The following is a 23824-nucleotide window of genomic DNA, read 5'->3' as shown; positions in this document are numbered from 1 at the left end:
AGGATAGAAAACGGTTATTTTAAATTGTAATAATATTCACTAAATTACTCTTTTTATTGTATTTTAAATTGGTAAGCATAAGAGACTTAATTGAAAAACACAAAAACATTTTTGAATGGTATTTTGGACTATTGAATGCCTTGAATATTTATAGTATCTCACTGTTATACAACAGTTACTTCTCGTTGTCACATCTGATTGGCTGAGAGGTCTTTTTCTCATTTCTCACAGCGAGCATCATGGTGGAGGAGCAAACCCACTATTATTTTACAAATACTACTGTTTTTGTGTCACAGAATGTAATTTAAGTAATTTGAATGTAATTTTGAATGTAAAGTTGTTTAAACTTCACATATGTGATTCATTTATAAAGATACAGTAGTAATTTTATTGTTTATTCGTTGTTGATTGTGTGAGGGATACTAGACTGTGTGTAAATGAGCGAGGGTCTGTGTTCCAGTAGCTGTGTGGGACAGATGACACAGGAAATACCAGAGTTGTCCCAAAGGAGTGTTTTGGCCAGTGGCTAAACTCACCCTGTCCGGTTAGTGATTTTACAACCGAAGGTCACACATTTATCAGAGAAGTGTTGAAGAAAGCTACATATTTGTGATACATTGATATTCAAAACATGCAAGGTCATGCAGGGAATGCATGGACAGATAAACGGTATACCGGGAAGGCAATGTAATCAAAGCATCTGCCAAATGCACAAATGTAAATGTTTGTAATGCTTGATGTTCAAGATGTTTCGCTAGAGCTGGTGGCCTTGAGCCCAAAGTCCTCATCTGAGAACAAGAGAAAGACAGAATGGGCGGATAGAAAGGGTTCCAGTGTAATTGTCTAAGAAAACCATTTGAAATAATTAAACATTATTGTAATGAATTCAACCTTCATATTCATCCGGAAGAAGGAGGCGGGAACCGGCGGACAATCAAATGAAACTTTAATAATTCAAAATAAACACAAAACAGTGCACCAGCCCCTCACGGACGACTGGTGCGCTCAAATAAAAACCAAAACACAACTAAAAGCCCAGGCCTGGTCCTCTCTCGTCCTTCACTGTCGTCGCTCCAGTTTTATATCCTTCCATCTCCTACGTAGGACTCGAGACCGGCAGTGGGTCGCAGGTGTCACTGAATTCCCAATCATTGCCGGCCTCCCTCCTTGTTCCCACGTCCCTCGGCCCCGCCCCACTCGCCACAATTATATATAATGATAGTTGTTTTTTTTCCAGCTCAAACTCAGTTGTCATTACATAAATGATTATGGCCATCCCCCATCCAATTATGACTAATAAATTAGGATCACAGCTGCCCCACAATAAATAAAACAAGCTTGGAAAGTTTACAGAGTTTAAGATTTTGGAGGTCAGCAGTAGATTTCCTTTAAAGGGTAATAACAGCATTGTTGATGGAAAATAGGAAGTCAGTAGGATAGGAATAGTCAATAGGAAGTCAGTTGATTCTGATAAGAGTCGTAGTAACCTTTTTGGCCATGATGCCTTGTTGAAAAGATCTATCATCTCAAATGGACTTCCTGCACAGATAAAGTTGTACAGAAATAATAGAACCTATTTAAGAGAAGAATAGCATGCAAACCTTCCTGTATGAGTCAGGGTTACCTAGCTTGTCTTCAAGTGGATAGCTATTTATATCACAACATATAAGGTTACCTATGAAAGGCTACTACAGTTCCCGTTTGTAGACTGGGGTTACGCAGTCGGGTTCATGTTACACACTATAGTTACTTGAGTAAATGAAGCTTTAATCAATGCTGAAACACTAGACATATTGTTCCTGTTTCTGTGTTTGTTCAGGCTTTATCATGCTAGTTGGAAGCACAAACCTGAACACACCTGTTGACTCACAAGTGTGAATATGTCAAGTTTTTGCTGACCAGTTTTGTTTGTTAGTCACAGTTTTGTCTTAATTGCAGAACAATTAGATTTTCCATGGCTAAAAGACTGACCGCAACGACTAGTGTGTAAAATCTTTGGACCCATGGTTGATTGTTGCTTTCTACCTCACAGGTTGTTAAAAAACTAATATTACACATCGGCCAAGTTTATTATGTACATAATATTAGTGTAACACATTTGCATGCACAATCTTACACTGAGTATTCTTTTCCAGCCAGCATGTGAGGTCATGTAAACGCCTTAAACACTCTTCTATTTCTGGTGAATGTCATTCATTGTTTAAGTAATCCCAATAAACACAGAGTTTTGCCAGTGCCTTTTGCCTGTTTTTCCTTTTCTCAGTAAATGCCAATATATTAACTTATATGAATTCATTCAGAATAAATACATTACTTTTGAATCATTTATTATATTTCATATTATAAAATTAATTATTTTTTTTTGCACTTTCTCTCCCTCTCAAAGACTGTCATATTTGTTGAGCTGTTGAGTTTCTTTCATGCCCGTGTATCTTTCATTGTGACATACTGTATAACTGTCATCTGATTCTGCACTATGACTTCACATCCTTGAAGTCTTTCTCCCTCTCTCCGTCTCTTTCTCACTTAGTCACTCTCATACTTGCATGCCATTTCATTTTGCAAGCATATACAACATTTGCATGCCAACCTCCTCAGTCTGTTTTCTTTTCCCATTCCCCATCCTCTTAAATTCAGTCCCCCATACTCCTTTTCACCCCCCCCCCCCCACCCACCATCCTTCACTATTTATTGTACGCTCTTCAGCTCCATCCTTTTGTGTTCCACAGTCTCTCTTCTCTCTCTGGAAATCCGGATGCATTCTTTCCTCTTCTACTCTTCAAAGAGTTGCCAGTAGCACAAAATTGGCACCCAGGGGTCTAGTTATACTCTCACATAACGAACCAAAATCTAACAATCCGGGAACAATTGCCAGGAAGCATTACCCATGTATTTTCCGGAATCTCGTGTGAAAGGGGCTATAGATGCCTTATAAAGCTTAGAACACTCCATAAATAGACAAAGTTTATTAAATATTAGTATTATTATTATACATCTTCATTAGACTCATGTCTCTGAGTTTCAGTCTACATTTCAGGCCTCTTGGCTATTGAACTCGTTTTAGTGTGTTGAGCTATTCGCCTGTGCCTGTTCCTGTTCCAGGCCAGCATACACCCAAATGAATAGCGCTTGGCACACTGCATTCAGTATGACAAGGTTACTGTGCCAGATGGCAGTGTGTTTAAGTTGTTTTGTACTTTCTGCAAAGGTTGTTAGAGAGCCCACTAAACCAGACTGGGATAGGTCTTCCAGGCCTCTGTCTGATCCTTCAATGGCAGTAATGGTCCTTAACTATTTTCTTAAAAGCAGTGTTTTTTCCCCCCATTGCTCCCATTTATTCCTACTTGGTATTGTTGTTTTGCATGTCATGTTCAGCACAAAATATCCATTTTCATCAACTTCGGATATATTTAACTGTAATCTGTGGTTCAGCACACAAGCAAATGTAGGTATCGTTGTTGCACACTAAATGCCTCAGGCCAACTTACTGCAAGCTTGGGCAAACCTTTTACTTCATATTGCTTTTATGAGTGAGGCTTAAATTTCACTATTTAGGACACACTGACTATGGAAGAACTTGGTCCTGTCAGTTCATAATGAGCAAAGAAAGTTTTTTACATATGTAAATAATGCCAGCTGCCATTTCTACAAGTGATTTTAGTGTAGTGACATTTGGACCCATTGGTTTTAGGTGTCTGCTTTGAATTTATGATTGTTTTTAAACAGGCCAAGGAATATTAGTGAGCCAAATAGTACCAAAACGACAGATTTGTAGACACTGTAGCAGCACTGGCAAGGAACTATTAGTCATTTAGTAAGTTCAAACTAAGGGGTCTAAAGGGTTTTCTGGAACAGTAAAATATGCCACACTTTAGACTTTTCAAATCGTTTTTTTGGAGAAAACCGTTTCCTCCATGCCAGCTGATTTCACAACTACGTAGGTAAATCTCCCTTGGCCCCTTTTCTCTCTTGAGCCATTGATTTTGCTGAATGTTCTTCTCCACAGCTGTTTTCCAGCTTTACGCACTACAGATGGAATGTGGCCATCTTAGGCAAGGTGGACATCCAAGTGGATTTGGCTTGGGAGTTTATTTGAAGTTTATCAACATGACTTTCAGAGAACAGATGTAGTCAGGATGTTAGAGACAACATTTTGCTTAACACTTGGATATTAGTCAAGTCAAGTCACCTTTATTTATATAGTGCTTTAAACAAAACAGATTGTGTCAAAGCAACTGAGCAACATTAATTAGGAAAACAGTGTGTCAGTAATGCAAAATGACAGTTAAAAGCAGCTCATCACTGAATTCAGTGATGTCATCATCTCAGTTCAGTTTAAGTAGTATCTGTGCAATCATTTGCAATCAAGTCAACGATATCGCTGGAAATGAAGTGTCCCCAACTAAGCAAGCCAGAGGCGACAGCGGCAAGGAACCAAAACTCCATCGGTGACAGAATGGAGAAAAAACCTTGGGAGAAACCAGGCTCAGTTGAGGGGCTAGTTCTCCTCTGACCAGACGAAACCAGTAGTTCAATTCCAGGCTGCAGCAAAGTCAGATTGTGCAAAAGAATCATCTGGTTTCTGTGGTCTTGTCCCAGTGGTCATCTGAGACAAAATCTTTACAGGGGATCTGTATCTGGGGCTCTAGTTGTCCTGGTCTCCGCTGTCTTTCAGGGCAGTAGAGGTCCTTTCTAGGTGCTGATCCACCATCTGGTCTGGATACGTACTGGATCCGAGTGACCCTCTGATCTTGATACAGACTGGATCTGGTTGCTACGTGACCTCAGAATAAGAGAGAAACAGACTAATATTAGCGTAGATGCCATTCTTCTAATGATGTAGCAAGTACATCGGGTGTTATGGGAAGTGTTCCTGGTTCCAGTTTACTTAAATAATGCAGCCTAAAAATACTTTAACGGATTTTGATATTAGAAACGTATTAGTGTGTTATGTGTAGGCCAGGTTAAAGAGATGGGTCTTTAGTCTAGATTTAAACTGCAAGAGTGTGGCTCCTTAACAATGTTAGGTAGGTTATTCCAGAGTTTAGGTGCTAAATAGGAAAAGGATCTGCCACCCACAGTCGAATTTGATATTCTAGGTTTTATTAAATTGCCAGAGTTTTGAGAATGCAGCGGACGTGGAGGACAATAATGTAACAAGAGCTTGTTAAAATACTGAGCTGCTAAACAATTCAGGGCTTTATAAGTAATAAGCAAGATTTTAAAATCTATACAATTTTTAATAGGGAGCCAGTACAGTGTTGACAGAAAACGGCTAACTTTGGTCATACTTCCTGGTTCTAGTAAGAACTCAGCATTTTGGGCTTGCTGGAGTTTGTTTATTAAGTGTCCAGAACAACCACTCAATAAAGCATTAAAAAAAAATCGAACCTTGAGGTCATAAACGCATGGATTAACATTTCTGCATTTGACATTGAGAGCCTAGGTCGTAATTTAGATATATTTTTGAGATGGAAAAATGCAGTTTTACAAATGCTAGAAATTTGGCTTTCAAAGGAAATATTGCTATCAAATAGCACACCTAGGTTCCCAACTGATGACAAAGAATTGACAGAGCAGCCATCAAGTCTTAGACAGTGTTCTAGGTTATTACATGCAGAGTTTTTAGGTCCTATACTTAACACCTCTGTTTTATTTATTTTTTCTAATTTAGCTGTAAAAAATTACTTGTCATCCAGTTTTTTATATCGACTATGCATTATGTTAGTTATTCAAATTGGTATGTTTCGCCGGGCTCCGAAGAAATATAGAGCTGAGTATCATCAGCATAACAGTGAAAGCTAACACTGTGCTTCCTGCTGATATCTCCCAAGGGTAACATGTAAAGCGTGAAGTGATAGACGATAGTATCGTGTATCGACGATAGTCAGAGATATAGACTAAAGCAGATGTTTCTGTCGATAGTCAAGATGATATTAGGCTCATTCTCCTATTAATGTATTAAATTTAGTGGTGGGCATAGATACATTTTTTTAATCTAGATTAATCTCACTGTGATCTTGAAATTAATCTAGATTAATCTAGATTAAAATGGCTCATTCGCACTGGATAGTCTTCAATGTAAAAATGAAATATACAATCAAACCTATATTTATTCAGACACCTTCAACATTTCTCACATTATTACAGTTTTGCTATATATATACAAAAAATATATCTGGTGTCTGAATAATTTTTGGTTTGACTGTTAAAACTACAAAGTAATTCAGTCAAGAGCAGTGAGTGACTTTCATTTTCATTTTCTTGGATTAACATTACAGTAGCTAGAAGCTAAATTAGGCGCGGTCACTTTAAGAGACGATGAACGCATCCAATATAATACACATCCCATTTTTTTCCTCAACTGTTTACTTTCACTTAAGAAATAACCAACAGTTTTTTCGAGCATAATTTCCAAGGTGGATATTTTGACATATTTTGTATGTATTTGTCGGCACAAGAGCAAAAATAAGCAAATTCAATGTTCAAGTGTTTTGAGACGCCTTTCTCTGCGTGAGCCCTGAACACCAGAACACCGCGTAAATCACTCGATCTTAAAACATCCTTCCAATGTTTCTTCTTTCCTTTCTCCTTTGTGATGCCTGTGCAAACCTTGTCCATGCACGGTCATTTGTTTATGGCCTGTATTTCTGTCTTTCTCCCTCTATTACTCATTCTCTGTTCTTGAGCTCATAGCTGGCTTGACTGCAGAACAAGGACTGCTTGTGTTTTTCTCATCAGACTCTTGACACAGGAAGTGTCTATGTGTGAGGTGAGGACAGTCCAGACGACTTCCAGACAACACCTCTCTCCACTCTCCAGGAAATGTCTAGTGCAGCATTAGATTTGATTTCAAGAAATATATAAAGGTACATTGTGAAGTGTTTTTTTTTTTTTTTTAATCTGATTTAGTTTAGTATTCAGTCAGGCCACACTATAATTGACACATTGTTCTTGCAGTCAGTTCTTGCTTTCAGTTGCATGTTGGTCCCTCTGGATTTCTCAGCTTTGTCTTTAGTGTTTTACTGACAAGCTCTTTAAATAAAGTCCAGACCTACTCAGTCTAGTCCTACAGGATTTTGGGGTTTTTGTAGTTGTGGTTGGGCATTCATATTATATAAAACCACACTGTACTGTGTTGTGTAACATCCTCAGTTGATGTGCATTCAAATGTGGATTACCAGGTGTGGAATAAATCAAGAAAATATGTAATTTGTCAACCACATTTAATGCATTTGGATGACACTTTATTCAGCATGACTTTCCTGGGAATTGAATCCACAACTTGTTTATTAAAGTCACCAAAAAAATCAAAATGGACATTAAATTGAAATTCTATAAATTTTATAGAATATTGCATTGTTTATTATAAATTATTTATGTGTAAAAAAAAATTGTAGTTCATTTGCCCTTACAACCTTTCACTCAAATGACATCTCAATTAACAAAATCAAGTCTCATCCTACATTTTACTCATACAAGAAGCTGTTCACTTAGATTTACATCACAAGAGGGAAGAAATGATGATTGCAACTTCCGTTTCATGCTGATAAGACAGACATTTGCACATACAAAAGTGGAGAAAAAGTTTACAAAAGTACAAAACATTTAGTAAATTCTCCCCATTGTCAACAAATGATTACAATTTCATGCGAGGACGTGGGATTTTTGAGACCAATTCATGTGAAAAGTGAAAGACAGTGTAAATGCAGAGGACAAAAGACCTCCTTTCAGTTGATGCAAAACAACTAGCTGCATGTGTGCTCTAGCTCACCAGGGTACATCATAGATGCCATGGAGATGCAGTGCATGCCTGAAAGACAGTGAGTAAAGTGCTGGTAAAGTGACTGTTTGTGCTCATTTACTATGTCAATGGGAATGTGTGTGCTCTTTACTGCATAGATAAATACACTTATATACCATGGCATTTCACTGGAGCTTCATGTTTATTGCTTCATTGATTGCAGCATGATTTGATTTGACCCTTAGATGAACCAATTGGCCACAGGGCAACATGCTTTTAAAGTGACCAGATATACAATATATGGGTCGTGCGTGCTGCTAAATGAAATGCATATTTGTTTGCCTTAATGCACAGAAGCATAATTTTGTAGTGTTGTTTTATCTAAGTACTAGCTGTCATTTTGAGTTTACTAATTGTTCTTGCTTAATTGGAATTTATTCTAGCTGGATTCATTGCAGAACATGATTTATTATTACAAACCTCATTTCTTGTTAAACACTCCTCATTTTAACTGTTTGGCAAGGCCACACCTACTCAGGACAAAAAATGTCTGTAAACTCCAGCACATAGCAGAAGATTTAAGAAAAAAACCTTTTATTACCATCTGTGTTAACAAGCTCCCCTTTACGATATGCTTGTGTCAAGTTACCTTAACAGACAGCTGGTATTAGCACATCTCTGATCGCCTGTTACTCTCACTCTGTAGTCCTTTTTATTCCCATACTGGTGGAAGGATCCGGAACAATGATGTCACAATTGCTAATTGCAGACTTGTAGGTTGGTTTGGCTGCACACAGACTCTGATGAGGGGAAACGGGCTGTTATTGTTGCTTGTGTCTGAGCTGTGAGTCAAAAGCCCAGAGGTCACAATCTGGGAGGCTTCCAGAGATCAGAAGCTTTGAAAACAATAGAGACGTGATGACGGTAGGCTGGTGTAGATTATCCTCATTCAGTGTAAATTCCAGGGGACAGAGTGAGGGAATTCTCTCTATAATGTGTTGAACTATACATGAACTACACATAGCTAGATACAATTTTATTTAGACTGAATTTCGGAACAGGATTGTTGTTTTGCACAACTGTAGTCTGCTCGTTGGGTTTGTAATTAGTTTAATGTGAATGTGCACTACTTTTTGTATTTTTAAAGAAGCACATTTTTGCATATTTGCTTAACTTCTGTTGAAAATTCTCATTAATTCCTATCTATTGAGAAACATTTTTTTTTATATACAAACATCTTGTAATATGTAGTTATATCTTATTACAAATTTAGAATCAGTTTACTGAATATATTAATTATCATGCAATGAAGACTAATTGTTATTTATTATTAACTTGAATAATGGTCTACTTGTAAACATTATTTTTATTTTTTAAACTTTATTTTGAATTTTAAAATTTAATATTTACTTGAGAAATACTTGTTGGCTATTGTCATTGGTTTAAATGTAAATGGTAAATATTTATACTAATACTTTTAAAAATGTCCAACAACATATTATTGCACATTGAATCTGTCCTGAAATTAGTATCAAAACATTAAAACTTTGAACATATAAGCAATTAATTATATATTTACAGTATTGTACTGTTTATATTAAATCATATTATTTATAGCCCTCCTCAGGTTAATAAATAGTCCCCCATATGTGGCATCTAAGGGAGGAGTTTTTAGAAATGAACTTCAGGCTCTCACTTAATAAATGTATTATGGAAGTGAGAGATGCATTGGAAATGATTAAAAGTGCCCAGCTCTTACTGGACAAGTTTGATCCATGAGCCAGGCTGTTATTATATATTATTATAGGATTTACTTGACATTTTACATTGACTAACTGTTGGAACAGACCAAGCGTTTTCCCAGAGATTAACCGGTTAATAATGGCAGCTGTGGTGTACCTGCCACAGCAAGTTCAACAGTAAGCCAACTGATAGATTTATCATTATTTGCACCTGATACACAACAGTAAACTGGGGCGTTTTAGTTTTGTAATATTGAAAATGTATATTCTTGGGACTACTATCTCACATTGATAGAAATTTGTTGGGTTGTTTCTAGTTAATTGTTGTAAGTAAGCAATGATGAATGTAATGAATGCAACAGAGTCGGGCTCTTTAAAAGTAACAATTCAAAATACACAGCGAATTGCCAGTGTGTGCTGAACTCCCATCAACGAAAATAGTGTGCATGCTTTTTATAATTATTACGGTAATTGAAGTGTTTTTCATTCAGCTGGTCAGTCAGTCTAGAACACCAAAGCCTGTCAACCTCTTCAGAAGTAAAAAAAAAACGTTCTTAAGAAAAATATTTGAGAACTTCTTGAGAATGTTTTCAGAATTGAATTGAATAACATTTCAATTGAACTTAGAATTTATCTTAAAATATTTCTAAACTTTTATCTTCACAAGGTTTTTGTGAATCCTGTCCCGGAACTGATATTTTACTCAAAGAATATGCCTACATTTATTTCTTGGCATTTGAAAACCCTATGGATGTGTCTTTGAGTGCCAATTTCATCAGCTGCCATTTTAAACAAGAAGACTCACCAAAAGTGTTGCACCAAAATAACTGCCACAGAAGGGAACTTTTCCAAAAAGCTTTACAAACTGTGATCCCAATTCCCTAAGCAGAGAAACTGGGAATGGTCCAATCCAACAAATGCAGCATTGCACTGAATCTCAAGTCTTATTAATCTCACAAACCAAGTGCCCCACCTGCATTTTACTGTTTGCTTTGGTGTGGCCGGGTGGCCCTGATACAAAATCCATTAATTTCTCTTAGCCTCAGTTCCAAGTAATAGTCCCAATGCATGATGCATAACCACAGAAAGCTGTGACCTGGGTTCAAATGCTGTTCTGCGTATTCATACTCTATGAATACACTTGCTGTTAGAGCTAGTAGCCCCAGGATCTTCGGGTAAAAAGTCCTTACTTGAGCCTGTCAAAATTAGAGTTTCACTAACAATGTAAAAAAAAAAAATCATAGGCAACGACAGCGGGCTTCAAACTCAAATTGAAGCAAATATGAGGAATTTTTGCTGAAAAATCAGGAAACTACTGTAAGAACATTTAGTATACGCATTACTCCAGAGAAGGCCTGCTAGGTTTACTAAGGTCAGTGCTTGGTATGCATCATACATGTCCAATATGTGGAGCATTCTGGTATGGTGTGAACAAGTAGGATAAATAGATGGACAATGCACACATGGTCCTCACACTCAAGCCCACTTACTGCATTATTGTAGGTCCTGTATGCCCCGCCTCTCTCAAACGTGTTGTTTTCTACAAAGTCCCTCCTTCTGACAACCACAGTCTGCTCTGATTGGCCAACTGACCCAGTGCATTGTGATTGGCTGAACACTACAAGCACTCGGCAGAAATGTAATGCCCCTTTCCACAATCGCGAGCTTCATCTTTCAAAATGAATGTATAGACAGTTAACAATATCATTAGTTTTACCATCAGTTTAAGCCCGAAAGGGAAACATAGTGGTGTGACTGACACTGTGATGACGCTCGTATGCGTTTGTAGTACACAAGCCACGGACGGTTAAGACAGCTGACTCCACTGTGTCACTGTGTGACCCTGTCTCTCTATCTCTCTCTCTCTCTCTCTCTCTCTCACACACACACACACACACACGCCTACACACACACACAATTACTCGATGCACAAAACTCAACAGTCAATAGCAAATAGTTAAACTAATAACAAAACATACTTACAGTAGTTGATTCAGAAGAGCCAGATTGTCGAAGCGAAGTCAGAATTACCTTCTCTCCTAGGTTTACGAAAAGGCCATCCATAAAATGTGTAGCTGTTCTGTTGTAAGTAATCTTAAAGATTCCTGAATGCATCTACTTTTGGAAGGCCAAATAAAGTGCTTTTGCTTCCGCCTAGATACAAACAGCATCTCCCTGACATGGCTGCTTCAACACTAACTGCGTGCGGTTACTGAAACCACGGCTTCTTTCTTTTGCGTGAACATTTGGGCGGCAGACGTAGACATGTGGGGGTGTGTTTGAATGAGCCATTTTAGGGGGGCATGGCACAGTATTATCTTTGATAAAGAATATCTCTTTGGAATTGAGACTTTAGTGTTTGCAACTTTACAGATCTTCTTCATGCACCAAGCGCTTGTAACACTCCAAAGAGAAAGAAAAAAAATCGCATCATATGACCCCTTTAAGATGACATAAGCAAGGATATGATGTGGATTATTTCTGGCTGTGAAATGCAAGGAGAGCCGTGATTTGTTTCATACTGTGAAAGGTCAAGGATCACCATTGATATATTGACTTTTTACTTGCCTCACTTTGAAATGGTTTTAGCATTTGATATAGTATGGTTCAGGATATTATGTTACAAGCAGCTTTCAACAAATCTTGTAACTTACCTCTGTCACTAGTTTCTACAGTGTGCACTGCTGCGTTTTCCTCCAGTGTAACATACTGATTTACTTCTCTTGTCTTTTACAGGGCTTTATTTACATATGAAGGTGTGACCAACAATCTCAAACTCACAGATTCAGGAGGTGAGACTGCTCCCAAACATTTTTCCGTTGTTGTTTTTTGTCTAAAATTGTACCAGTGCTCAATAAAGCGAAGGACAAGGGGTAAGTCAGTGTGATTTCAACTGGTTTAGTTGCAGAATTTCTTGTGAAGAATTACATTACCCATTAGTGAAAAAATTCGCTAACTGAAGAAAGCCATGGAAACAAGAACAGGAATAACAGCAAACAGTGTCTATCCACTCTTATAAAGGATTGTGAACGACATAATAAAATGTATTCAAATATACTTATATAATCACTGGCTTATTGTTTTAGTATATCTGTAGTTTAATCTAGTATAATATTATCTATAGTTTTATAATCAGTATTTTCACAGCCATGGAAAAGCTGGACTTTTTACAATTATTTTAGGTTTGGAAAAGTGAATTAATCAAATATTAAAGACAGTCTTACAAATTATAAATGTTACAGAGATTTCAATTGAATATAATTGCTCAGCACTACAATATTTTGAGAAATTGCTCTTTGTGAATGCAATTGTCAAAATACATTTTTTTCTAAAAGTTTCTTATCCTGTAATTTATAATTATAAACAACAAAAATTTTTTGTTATTTACTTGTACCCAGACTTGTCCCCACGGGCCAGCAGCTCCTGTATAATGTCCTGTGCATGGCCCACTGCAAATGCCTGTGGAGAAAATTAATGGAAAAAAATACTTCCATAACCAAGGTCACTTAAAATGTTGGCAGTCATTGTTGTGCTTTATTTGAGGTCAACCATGAAACATTGATTTGTGAAATGCTTCTAAATCAGAGAGGATTACCAATTAAAGCTCAGACTGCCAACACTGTTCCTCTTAATATCAGATGAAGCAGAAAAATCTCACTTGAGTGTAGGAGAAAGACCAGCTCTGCTAATTACGTCAGAGCTGTCCTGTTCTCTGGAGATTATCATTATAATATGGGAAAAAAATTCAAGTGTTTCATAGTGGCTTATGCATTTACTTTCATGTGGCAATTATTTCTTGAAGAAAGTTTGGACCTCTAATTTTGTCCCTTTATTTCTCTCTGCCATTTGCCAGCTGGAGGTATGGCAGAACTGGTTGGGAAATTTCACAGCAGCTGGCCAATGTATGGCCTCTGCAGGGTGGGACTTACAGAAACAGGACAACCACAGATTGTCATGGTCTGCTGGGTAAGTTCACAAGCAGAATCTGTATGTTTATATCAGTTTATATCAGCCATAACAAATGTATGCACACATACTACACTAAAATGTAGTGTCTGAGTCCTCTCGGGTCTTTACACAAACCACAAATAGACAGGATCCTAAACTTTAGATCAAACGTCTGTCTTTCCCTTTTTTGGGGTGCTTCAAATATTTGTAGCTCTTATAACAGATACTTCTGGATGAGGTCATTTAGCCTGGTTCTGATTGGATGTCAGATGTTTATACCAAGCTCCTATTGGTTGTTGCCGTGGGGTGTGAGCCTGAAGTGGTTCCTCATTGGTTGGAGCTGCCACATCATTAAACAGTCTGTGTTTAAGAGATGGATGTGAGGCTCCTGTTGATGAAATGTGTCAGTGGCTTCACTTCACAAAAGGGCTTTGACCTTCAGACTTGTAGCTGAAGGAGCTCAAATACAGACGGGAACCTTCCTAATATCCATCATGGATCTGGCTGCCAAGGCGATAAGTGGGAATGTTGTGGTTGGGGTCAGAGGTGCCATCTGTAGCCAGTCAGGCATTGTATAGAGGAGGGGGACGTGGTCTCTGTGACCTGTTAACCACAAGAGACTTTCTTGTGAATTAGACTGGTGCTCAAACATGGATGCATCAAACTGATGAAAAGTGACAATAAAGACTTTAACAACATTACAAAATTAAAATATATTTCAAATCAATGTTATTCTTTCTACTCATCAAAAATTCCTGAAAAAATATTAAGCAGCTCATCTGTTTTCAACTTTGAAAACGTAATAGCACAAGAGCTTTCTTTCAAAAACATAATCCCAAACTTTTGAATGGTAGCGTCTTGAGGATTTAAAGGTGTCACCACATTATGTCATATAGCATGTGGGTTTATATTTTGATGATTATTTGAAAGCTTAGGTCTCTTAAATATAATAGAACTGTCACTTCTTTTCACTTCTCACACAATCTCTTCTGTCTACATCAAACAGGTCGGTAACAGTGTGGAAGAGCACCGCAGAACTGAATGTGTCAGCCATGTGCCTGCCATCAAGACCTTCTTCAAGGTAAAAATAAATAAATAAATAAATAATAAACCCTCGACAATGACTAGCTGTCTGTGTATAATCTGCTTTCACATAATAGAGTTCCTGAGCAAAGTTTGAATAATGACAGCATTATAATCAGCAGGCTACTTTACTTGTCTGGATGATTCTTCTGACATCTTTCATAAATTAAACTCTTTAAACTTTCATAATTGCATTGTATTTCAGAATCCAAGGTATTTTAATAGTGTGCTGGTTTAAACCTTTATTAATCATACAGTATATACTGCTGCAGTTGCATTTGGAAGCATCCAGACGTGGAGTGAGTAAAATCGCTCCCTCGTGCATACTGTACATTTGTCCCATTTTTGTTTACATGTACTTCCTGTGTTTGTATGGCTCCAGAATGTTTTGCATCCTTTTTGTAAGGCATCTGCACTCTCTCTCTTCATATCTCTGTGAAGGTGCGTCATTTAAAGCTGAATACAAGACATATAGACAGTGAATCTTGTGGGGGACGCCATCATAAACACACAGGTTGTGCAGAAATTATTTTGTTATTATTTGGATATTTACAATTGAGAAACATGCTAGAAGAATTTCTGATTAAGATTGTTAGACGTGTCTAGTCAGAGCCTCTAATATATCACAGTTCATGCTTTCTGATTTAAATGGTGTACATGATTTTATCTCTCTTACCTTACAATTGCTACTTGAACGTACATACTAAACCATTTTATATGAATACCCTCCATCCCCAAACATGTGCATCCAAATCTTTTTATTATTTAAGTTTAAGTTTACATTTAATTTCGCATTGGCCTCTTTTTATGTACATACAAAATCCAAATGATCAATCAGATTGAGTTGAGTGCAGGATTTTGTTAACTCAAAATGCACAACGGAATAGTGAGAAGTCATTAAAAGGTTAAGGGAAAAATGTTTTGTGTCTATTTGAATGAATGGGTGGAGTATGTAAAAAAGGCTCTCTGTACAAATGCACTCCTCTGTTATATTCTGAGATTTCCCTCTTTTAAATGGTTTCCTTCCTTTGCTATAGTATCTGTGAAGTGATGGCTAGCAGCTTGGTGCCAGCTCTTATTGTAGTAAAGCTTTCCTCTCTTGTCACGTCCTATTGTTCTCCTGAACAGCCGAGCAGTGCCACTGACAGGCACCACACAGACTGACTGAGAAGAGCAGAAATTAAAGAGACACACAAGGAAAAAAGAAAATGTGCTTTTGTTTTGAGGAACGTCAGCGTTTATTAAGTTTTATATATCTTGTGATGTAAGTGTTTGCCTCTTGAAGCTGTCTGTGGATTTATTTGCTCCACCAGCCAGGCGATGTTGCTTTAACATTTCCATATTTTTCAGATGATTGTATGAAATGGTCAGACATGTCTGGGACATTTTCAATGCCTTATAAAGACATTGCCCGGTCAGCTTCACAGGCATGCCAAGAATGCTGTTTATTTAATTCTCAGTTTTTCTCTCTCTTTTGAGATCGACATCCTTTATGACCTTGTATTGTTTCGTTCATCCACAATGTGTGTTTGTGTGTGATAAAAGTCCGAATGAGTGGGTTACAAAAGTGTTTTTTATTATATTTCCATTCTAATTTCAATCTTGTTGTTGTTTTTATGTTGATTGTTGGTTGTTCAAGCAGATGAACTTTGTTAGGTTATGTAAGGTTGGGATTTCAGGTTTATAGCATGGGAGAGGCTGAGCCCCCAAACCAACTGGAGCACATACTGAATGAGACCGGACCCTGTTATAACCTTAAAATCAGACAGCCGGAGACAAGCTGTCACAGGCATTTACAGCATTCTGCCTCAACATTCCTCTAAATGAATGATAAGGGTTTGTAAATTTGGATTAAGGAATCTGCGAAATCTCAAGTGTGTGACAAAGCCATAGTCAGTGACAAATATGCAAACCCTTGTCCTCTTGCATGTCTTTTATCTTTTAATTAGGCTGGCAGGGATAGTTCACACAAAAAAGTAGTTTTCTCATTGCATGGACAAAACACTGAAACATTCTTTAAAATATCGTTTTATGGTTGCCGAAAGAAAATAAGTCATACAGGTTTAGAAGGGGTTTATGAGGGGCGTGTAAATGATGACAGAATATTCATTTTTTAGGTCAGTTATCCCTTTAAGTAATTATTAAAAGCAACAACACCCATTTTGTGTTTTCCAGCTCTCTAGTCCAGGCCTAGTCTCCAAAGACATTCAGTCATGGGGAACTAAACCCAACTAATTTATCATAGTGTGCAGTACGTCTTGACTTCTGAGATTTGCCTTCAGAGTATCAGTAACAAGACGATCCGCAATACAGTCTAAATCCCTCATGTTACTCCTCCCTGCTTCCTCCATTAATCACTCACAATTTTTATTGTCTCTTCATGACGAGTCTGTGCTAGTAAGGGCTGTGATGTGTGCATAATGACTAGTCAGCTCTTTAAAGGCTTCCAAAAAATCAAACCAAATCAAAAGTGGTAAATAAGCCATCAGGGTAGATGTTTAACATGCATTAGTCATCAGTGATGACAATTAATCCCAATTTATGAATGACACAAATCAAGACTATAAGACTTGTGATTCCCATCCTGGGGTGTGTGGTAAACTTCAAAAGATGTTGATTTTTGATTGGTTAAATAATTTCCTTAATAATTTTCTTTTTTTTAACCAAAATATTTTGATTTATTATAAATGTCTTTACTGTCGCTTTTTATCATTTGAATTAGGGCTGGGCGATATATCGAATATTAGCGATACTATCGGAATAATTTTGACGATGATGTACAATTTGAATATATCGGGAATATCGAATATTTCAAATTCAAGCATACTTTCCCAAAAGAACGCGCCGAATGTCCAAAAAAGGAACCTGTAACTGCTGACTGCTCTACGCCCCTCTACTACGAGAGCTGTAATGATAGCGGTTGCCAGATAACAAGAGTTTAAATCTCCGAATCAGAGCTCCACTGTTACAAGGATACATTTTCTGCCCGGTGTTTGCTTATTTTAAGCAATCTGGCAACCATGCGCACATGCTCACTCCTCATTGCGGAAGAGCTGCTGACGATAATCTGAAAACACTAACAAGCTGGAATTGAGTGATCTAATGAAAGCGTTGTTCAGCCGGTCTGTGTTCTGTCGTGAGATCTCAACTGTATTGTTTGCGTTTGTGATCGCAAAATAAATGCACTTACTCGACCGCTGATGTTTGAATAGAGAAACATAGGCTATGGCCATTTGGAATTACTATTGGGGAATTTCACTGATATGTTTACCAGTTTCCATAATATCAGTGTTGGGAAGGTTACTTTGGAAATGTAATAGGTTACAGATTACAAGTTACCCTGTTTAAAATGTAATAGTAGTGTAACTTTTTCAATTACTTTATTAAAGTAATGTAACTAATTACTTTTGAGTACTTTTTGATTACTTTTCTAAATTTGTGAAAATTAAAGAATAATAAATAAAAGCATATACATCAACTTAAATAAGCATGTAACGTATTCTGTGTAATAAACTCCTGAAACATTGGTGTTTTTTTTAAACTGCTGTCTCTTTGTATATGATGATAGTTTTCTCAAAATAAGTAAAATGCACATTAAGTGACACAAAGCAGTTCTTGAAATTATGTTTATATGCTCGTGTACTCCTATATTGAGATGGCAGAGGTTGAAAACACTGCGAGCTTCAGTAGGCCTATGTGTAGTAAATGAAACCATGTCTTTGCCATTAATTTACAGGAGGGAAGGACTGGGAAAAAAATTCAGACTGGAAAATTCAAACTCATACAAACAAATTCATGGACAAAACTATTTTTTTGTATGGACCTGACATAAAAAAAGGTTTAAATCTTTAATTTGGGGACATGCAAAATAATTAAAAGTTATCTCCTGAACTGCACCTTCACTTTAAAGGGAAGTCGTGGCCTAATGGTTAGAGAGTCGGACTCCCAATCGAAAGGTTGTGAGTTCGAGTCCCGGGCCGGCAGGAATTGTGGGTGGGGGGAGTGCATGTACAGTTCTCTCTCCACCTTCAATACCACGACTTAGGTGCCCTTGAGCAAGGCATTGAACCCCCAACTGCTCCCTGGGCGCCGCAGCATAAATGGCTGCCCACTGCTCCGGGTGTGTGTTCACAGTGTGTGTGTGTTCACTGCTCTGTGTGTGTGCTTTTCGGATGGGTTAAATGCAGAGCACAAATTCTGAGTATGGGTCACCATACTTGGCTGAATGTCACTTCACTTCCATTTTTCTCTTCAGTCTCTTTATTTTGCCCTGTTATCCATCTCTCTCATGACTTTAATACACAAGATTGAACAAAACTATACTTTACAATACAATACCCTACAATACTACAATATCTTTATAGAAAAATCCTAATACTGTACACGAGTCATGTTTTTCCCTTACAAAAATTAACCTTGCTTTTATTAGCCTATATAAAAGTAAAATAACCTTGTTATGTTTTTGCAAATGGATTTGTATTTATTTTCAAATAAATACATTTGTAAAATAATTTTACATTTTTGGTTACCACATTTAAACAATAGTAACCATTTTCTCTGGATTTATAGTTAAATATTAAAATGTTAATTTTCGTAAGGGTTGTGTTGTTGTCTGTCGTAGCTCCCCCTAAACCTATAAAAAAAATCGTATTTTTTTTTCAGATAAATTCCTACTGTAGCATTACAACAGATAATAATGATGTCCTTTATATAGTATTTTGAGTGATGACTGGTGAGCAACGTGCTGCTGCTTGAATAAATAAAAAAAATAAACAAAGACAAAAAAGCATCTTTACAGATGAAACTGACCTGAAACCCTGAACAGGAGTTCTGCTTCTCTGCTCCAGCAGTCCACTCTCTCTCTCTCTCTCTCTCTCTCTCTCTCTCTCTCTCTCTCTCTCTCTCTCTTTCTCTCTCTCTCGCATTGATTACTCTGAGTCTGATCCAAACCGTTTGGCGGAGGCGCGGAGAGCGCGCGCGTCATGACTAACACTTCATGATTTATTAGAGATTTAATTATCAAATGGCGGATTCGCAAATGATCGCTTTAGTACATTCGGCAGGCAATTATACAATAATGATATTAAATAGTGGGGCAAAATCGGCTGCCAGGCCACCGGGAATTCTCCCGGTTCTCCCGGTGTCCAGTCCGCGCCTGATTTTCACAGACACGCAGAATGTGCAAAGTCATATATTGAATTTTTGGGGCTTTATATTCACAGACACTAGTCAATGACATATTTTGATTCAAGTGTACTGACCTACTTTTGATTTACTCATCCAAAATGTGGCATATTCCGTCCGCGTTAGGCATTTCGTTTTTATGACTGGATTCTACGAACCAGACTGTATTTCCGCATCCCGGAAATTATTAGGGCGGTATGTCTCAGAATAGTCAGTGCAATTTGGGAAAGAAATAAGTTAAATCTGTATGTGGATGTGTGTAAATATTCAAATGTAATCCCCTTTGTAATCGTTAAAAATTTCATAAGTAACTGTAATTTAATTACTCATTTTTTCGTAGTAACTGTAACTAATTACAGTTACAATAATTTTGTAATTAAATTACGTAACGCCGTTACATGTAACCAGTTACTCCCCAACACTGCATAATATAGACAGAGAAAATGCAAAAGTCTTTGTATTCATTTATATATATTTATATATAAGAAATAGCTATGTGCTTCAGCAACTTGCTCCCCATCTAAGAGGGTTTTTAGTGTCAGTAGGAACATAGTTTCATGCCACAGAGCTTCTCTTTAAACCACAGACAGTTGACAGACTTGTGTTCTTAGCTTAAAAACTTGTTAAAAATTAAAATAAAATACTTATCCCAGTTGCATAGTTTAAATTGTGAATTGCATGCATTAAAAAGTTGACAGAATGCACTTTCTGTAACTTACTTAATTTGCACTGCTTCAGTTACATATAGGCCTACATGTATTCATTAATAAAAAGCAGTAAGTGATCTCTTGGTCTAGATTTTTTAACTGCTTAAATTAGCTGTTTAATCTAAATGTGTTTTTTTTTTTTATGGGCAAAAGAAAATCATGTTTTATTTTTTATTATTTAAATGCAAACATATCGAGATATATATCGAATATCGTAAAAAATTTGACAATATCGAGATATCATTTTTTTTTGTATATCGCCCAGCCCTAATTTGAATACATCCTTAAAGGGTTATTTCACCCAATAATCAAGATTATGTCATTAATCACTTACCCTCATGTCGTTCCAAACCAGTAAGACCTCCGTTTATCTTTGGAACACAGTTTAAGATATTTTAGATTTAGTCCGAGAGCTCTCAGTCCCTCCATTGAAACTGTGTGTACGGTATACTGTCCATGTCCAGAAAGGTAAGAAAAACATCATCAAAGTAGTCCATGTGACATCAGAGGGTCAGTTAGAATTTGTTGAAGCATCAAAAATACATTTTGGTCCAAAAATAGCAAAAACTACAACTTTATTCACCATTGTCTTCTCTTCCGGGTCTGTTGTGAGATAGTTCAAAACACTGAAGTGTAGTGATATCCGGATCAGGAACGAATCATTTGATGTAACCGGATCTTCTTCAACCAGTTCACCGAATCGAACTGAATCCTTTTAAACTTAAGCTGTTAACTTTTTTAATGTGGCTGAAATTCCTTCTGAGTTCAAACAAACCAATATCCCGGTGTAATGCATGCACTCAAACAGTACACTGACTGAACTGCTGTGGAGCGAGAACTGAAGATGAACACCGAGCTGAGCCAGATAACGAACGAGAGACTGACTCGTTCTCGAGTCAAGAACAGTTTCTGTCGGATGCGTCCAATTCGGGAACCGAGGAGCTGATGATACTGCGCATGTGTGATTCAGTGTGAAGCAGAATGACACACAGCGGAACTGAACTGAACTGTTTCTTTTGATGATCGATTCTGAACTGATTCTGTGCTGTGATTCTGTTATGAGCCCAGGTAAACCGAAGGCTTGAATGAAGGGCAATCATCGCCAATGACACGATTTCGTTGAGCGCAAAAGAACCGGTGAACCGTTTTCTTCAACCGGTTTATTGAATCGAACTGTCCGAAAGAACTACTGGTGATCCGAAAACCAATGCAACTGGTTCTTGACTCGTGAACGAGTCAATCTCTCGTTCGTTATCTGGCTCAGCTCGGTGTTCATCTTCATTTCTCTCTTCACAGCAGTTCAGTCAGTGTACTGTTTGAGTAAATGAATTACTCCGGGATATTGGTTTGTTTGAACTCAGAGGGAGTGTCAGCCACATTAAAAAAGTTAACAGCTTAAGTTTAAAACGATTCAGTTCAAATCGGTGAACTGGTTGAAGAAGATCCGGTTACATCAAATGATTCATTCGCGAACCGGATATCACTACACTGCAGTGAACGCGCTCACAACAGACCTGGAAGAGAAGACAATGCTGAGTAAAGTCGTAGTTTTTGCAATTTTTGGACCAAAATGTATTTTTCGATGCTTCAACAAATTCTAACTGACCCTCTGATGTCACATCGACTACTTTGAAGATGTTTTTCTTACCTTTCTGGACATGGACAGTATACCGTACACACAGTTTCAATGGAGGGACTGAGAGCTCTCGGACTAAATCTAAAATATCTTAAACTGTGTTCCATCTCACGGGTTTGGAACAACATGAGGGTGAGTTATTAATGACATCATTTTGATTATTGGGTGAACTAACCCTTTAATGAAATGTAAAAAAATATGAACTTCTTACAAAAAAAAATGAAATCTCACTGACCCTAAACGTTTGAATGGTAACAGCGCTGATCTGTGAAGAGGTATCAGTATAGTGTAACAGTGAGCTGCAGGCTTTGGCGAGGTGTGTATGGGAGAGCGTCTGTCCTCGGTGCTGTTAATACTGGCATCAGTATTCATCAAGCCCTGGGGCTAAATACATGTCAAGGGGCTCATCTAAAGCAAGTAATAACAGAGAATCAAGTCATTTAACTCCTCCCAAGCAGAAAAAGGGATAGAAGAGATAAAAGAAGGGAGGAGGAAATTTGCTCAATTTGAACCTAATGTTCTGTAGATAAAGTCTTTCCAGTCATAGAAAAAGCAAAATTGGTCCTGACTTGTTCAAGCTCTTGTGCATGTCAGAGAAATGTGGAAAGAGGGCTGAATGTAGTGGTATGTTAATCCATTGAAAAGCTGTGTGTTTTTTGAGGGGGTTGGAGCCCAATCTGGCACTCGCAAGGCCCTCTGGCACAATGTCTATCATCACAGAGTCGCAATGCTCTTCTACTCCTTTCTCTCCAACAAAACAGATCGCTCTGTCTTACACTAGAATCACTGTGATCTGAGGTGTTTTGTTGAGCAGTGATTAACTGTGGTATTCTGTAATATAAATCCTCAGTGGATCTTCAGAGCTGGAGATGGAAGCTGATGACAGGAAAATGCCGTATAAGGGAAAATGTAGTATGAAGACATGCTTATACATTCTTACATCCTGCCTCTGATGTACAACAGAAAATAATTCAGACCCTTAGTCTATTCTCTCTATCACAAATTTAGTTCCCACTATTTTTTCTAATTGTGTGAATTTTTCATTATTTGAAAAAATAATGTTTATATTTACAGTTGTTTTTAAATGGAATGAGGTAAATGTTAATAAAATCTGTAGCAAGTAGTGTTTTTTTTTGTTCGTTTTGTTGTCTTGCCTGCTACAGCAAGGCACTTAATAAATATTAACAGCAAAAAAAATAATAATAAAAAAAAATAATAATAATGAGACTATTGTGAACTTTTTCCAGTACAAAAGCTGATGAGCTTGCTGGTCATGGAAAAAAAATACTCTTAGCTCTTTATTTATTTTCTTCACAGATGCCACAAAGGAAGTCAAATTGCTGTGCACAATATTATCAGAGTAATATTCAGTCCTTAATATAAATGCAATAAAACAGCCGATGCAATGAGAAACAAACTTATCTAAAATTGGTGTGTTGAAAATTGTGTTCAAATGTAGCAGCTTCAACGATGTTGTCAGTAGTTTTACTCTCTTGATGTTTGATGTTGATATCACTACAGGAAGCTCAAGTATTTATTACAGCCTCAGAGCAAGATGAGGTGACGGAGGAGCAGATAACAGCTACTTTTGCAAAGATTCGACCTCCAATGGAGAGGCTGAGGAGAACCTCGAGGACGATGGATGAGGAGGAGACTGTGGTAAGTTACCACAAAACAAAAAAAAAAACACAGACTTGGCTGTGCACAAGAGCTTCCTTAATTAAAATAGGAGAAGTCTGTTTCTCACTAGAATTGATTGATACACATGGTTAAGAGGTCT

General features: G+C 37.3%; 1 protein-coding gene across 1 annotated transcript in view; it reads left to right on the top strand.

The window, feature by feature from the left end:
- Positions 1–23824, top strand: part of LOC132139466 (drebrin-like protein A) — a 47019-nt gene that overhangs the window by 18649 nt on the left and 4546 nt on the right. Inside the window, exons 2-5 of the mRNA XM_059547824.1 lie at positions 12223–12278; positions 13340–13452; positions 14441–14515; positions 23566–23703. Of these exons, the coding sequence (XP_059403807.1) occupies positions 12223–12278; positions 13340–13452; positions 14441–14515; positions 23566–23703 (382 nt within the window). The remainder of the gene's footprint in view (positions 1–12222; positions 12279–13339; positions 13453–14440; positions 14516–23565; positions 23704–23824) is intronic.

The sequence above is a fragment of the Carassius carassius genome, chromosome 4 (assembly GCF_963082965.1).
Source record: "Carassius carassius chromosome 4, fCarCar2.1, whole genome shotgun sequence".
NCBI classification, from domain to species: domain Eukaryota; kingdom Metazoa; phylum Chordata; class Actinopteri; order Cypriniformes; family Cyprinidae; genus Carassius; species Carassius carassius.
Note: the sequence above shows the minus strand (reverse complement) of the source record. Positions and strands in the feature narration are given on the sequence as shown.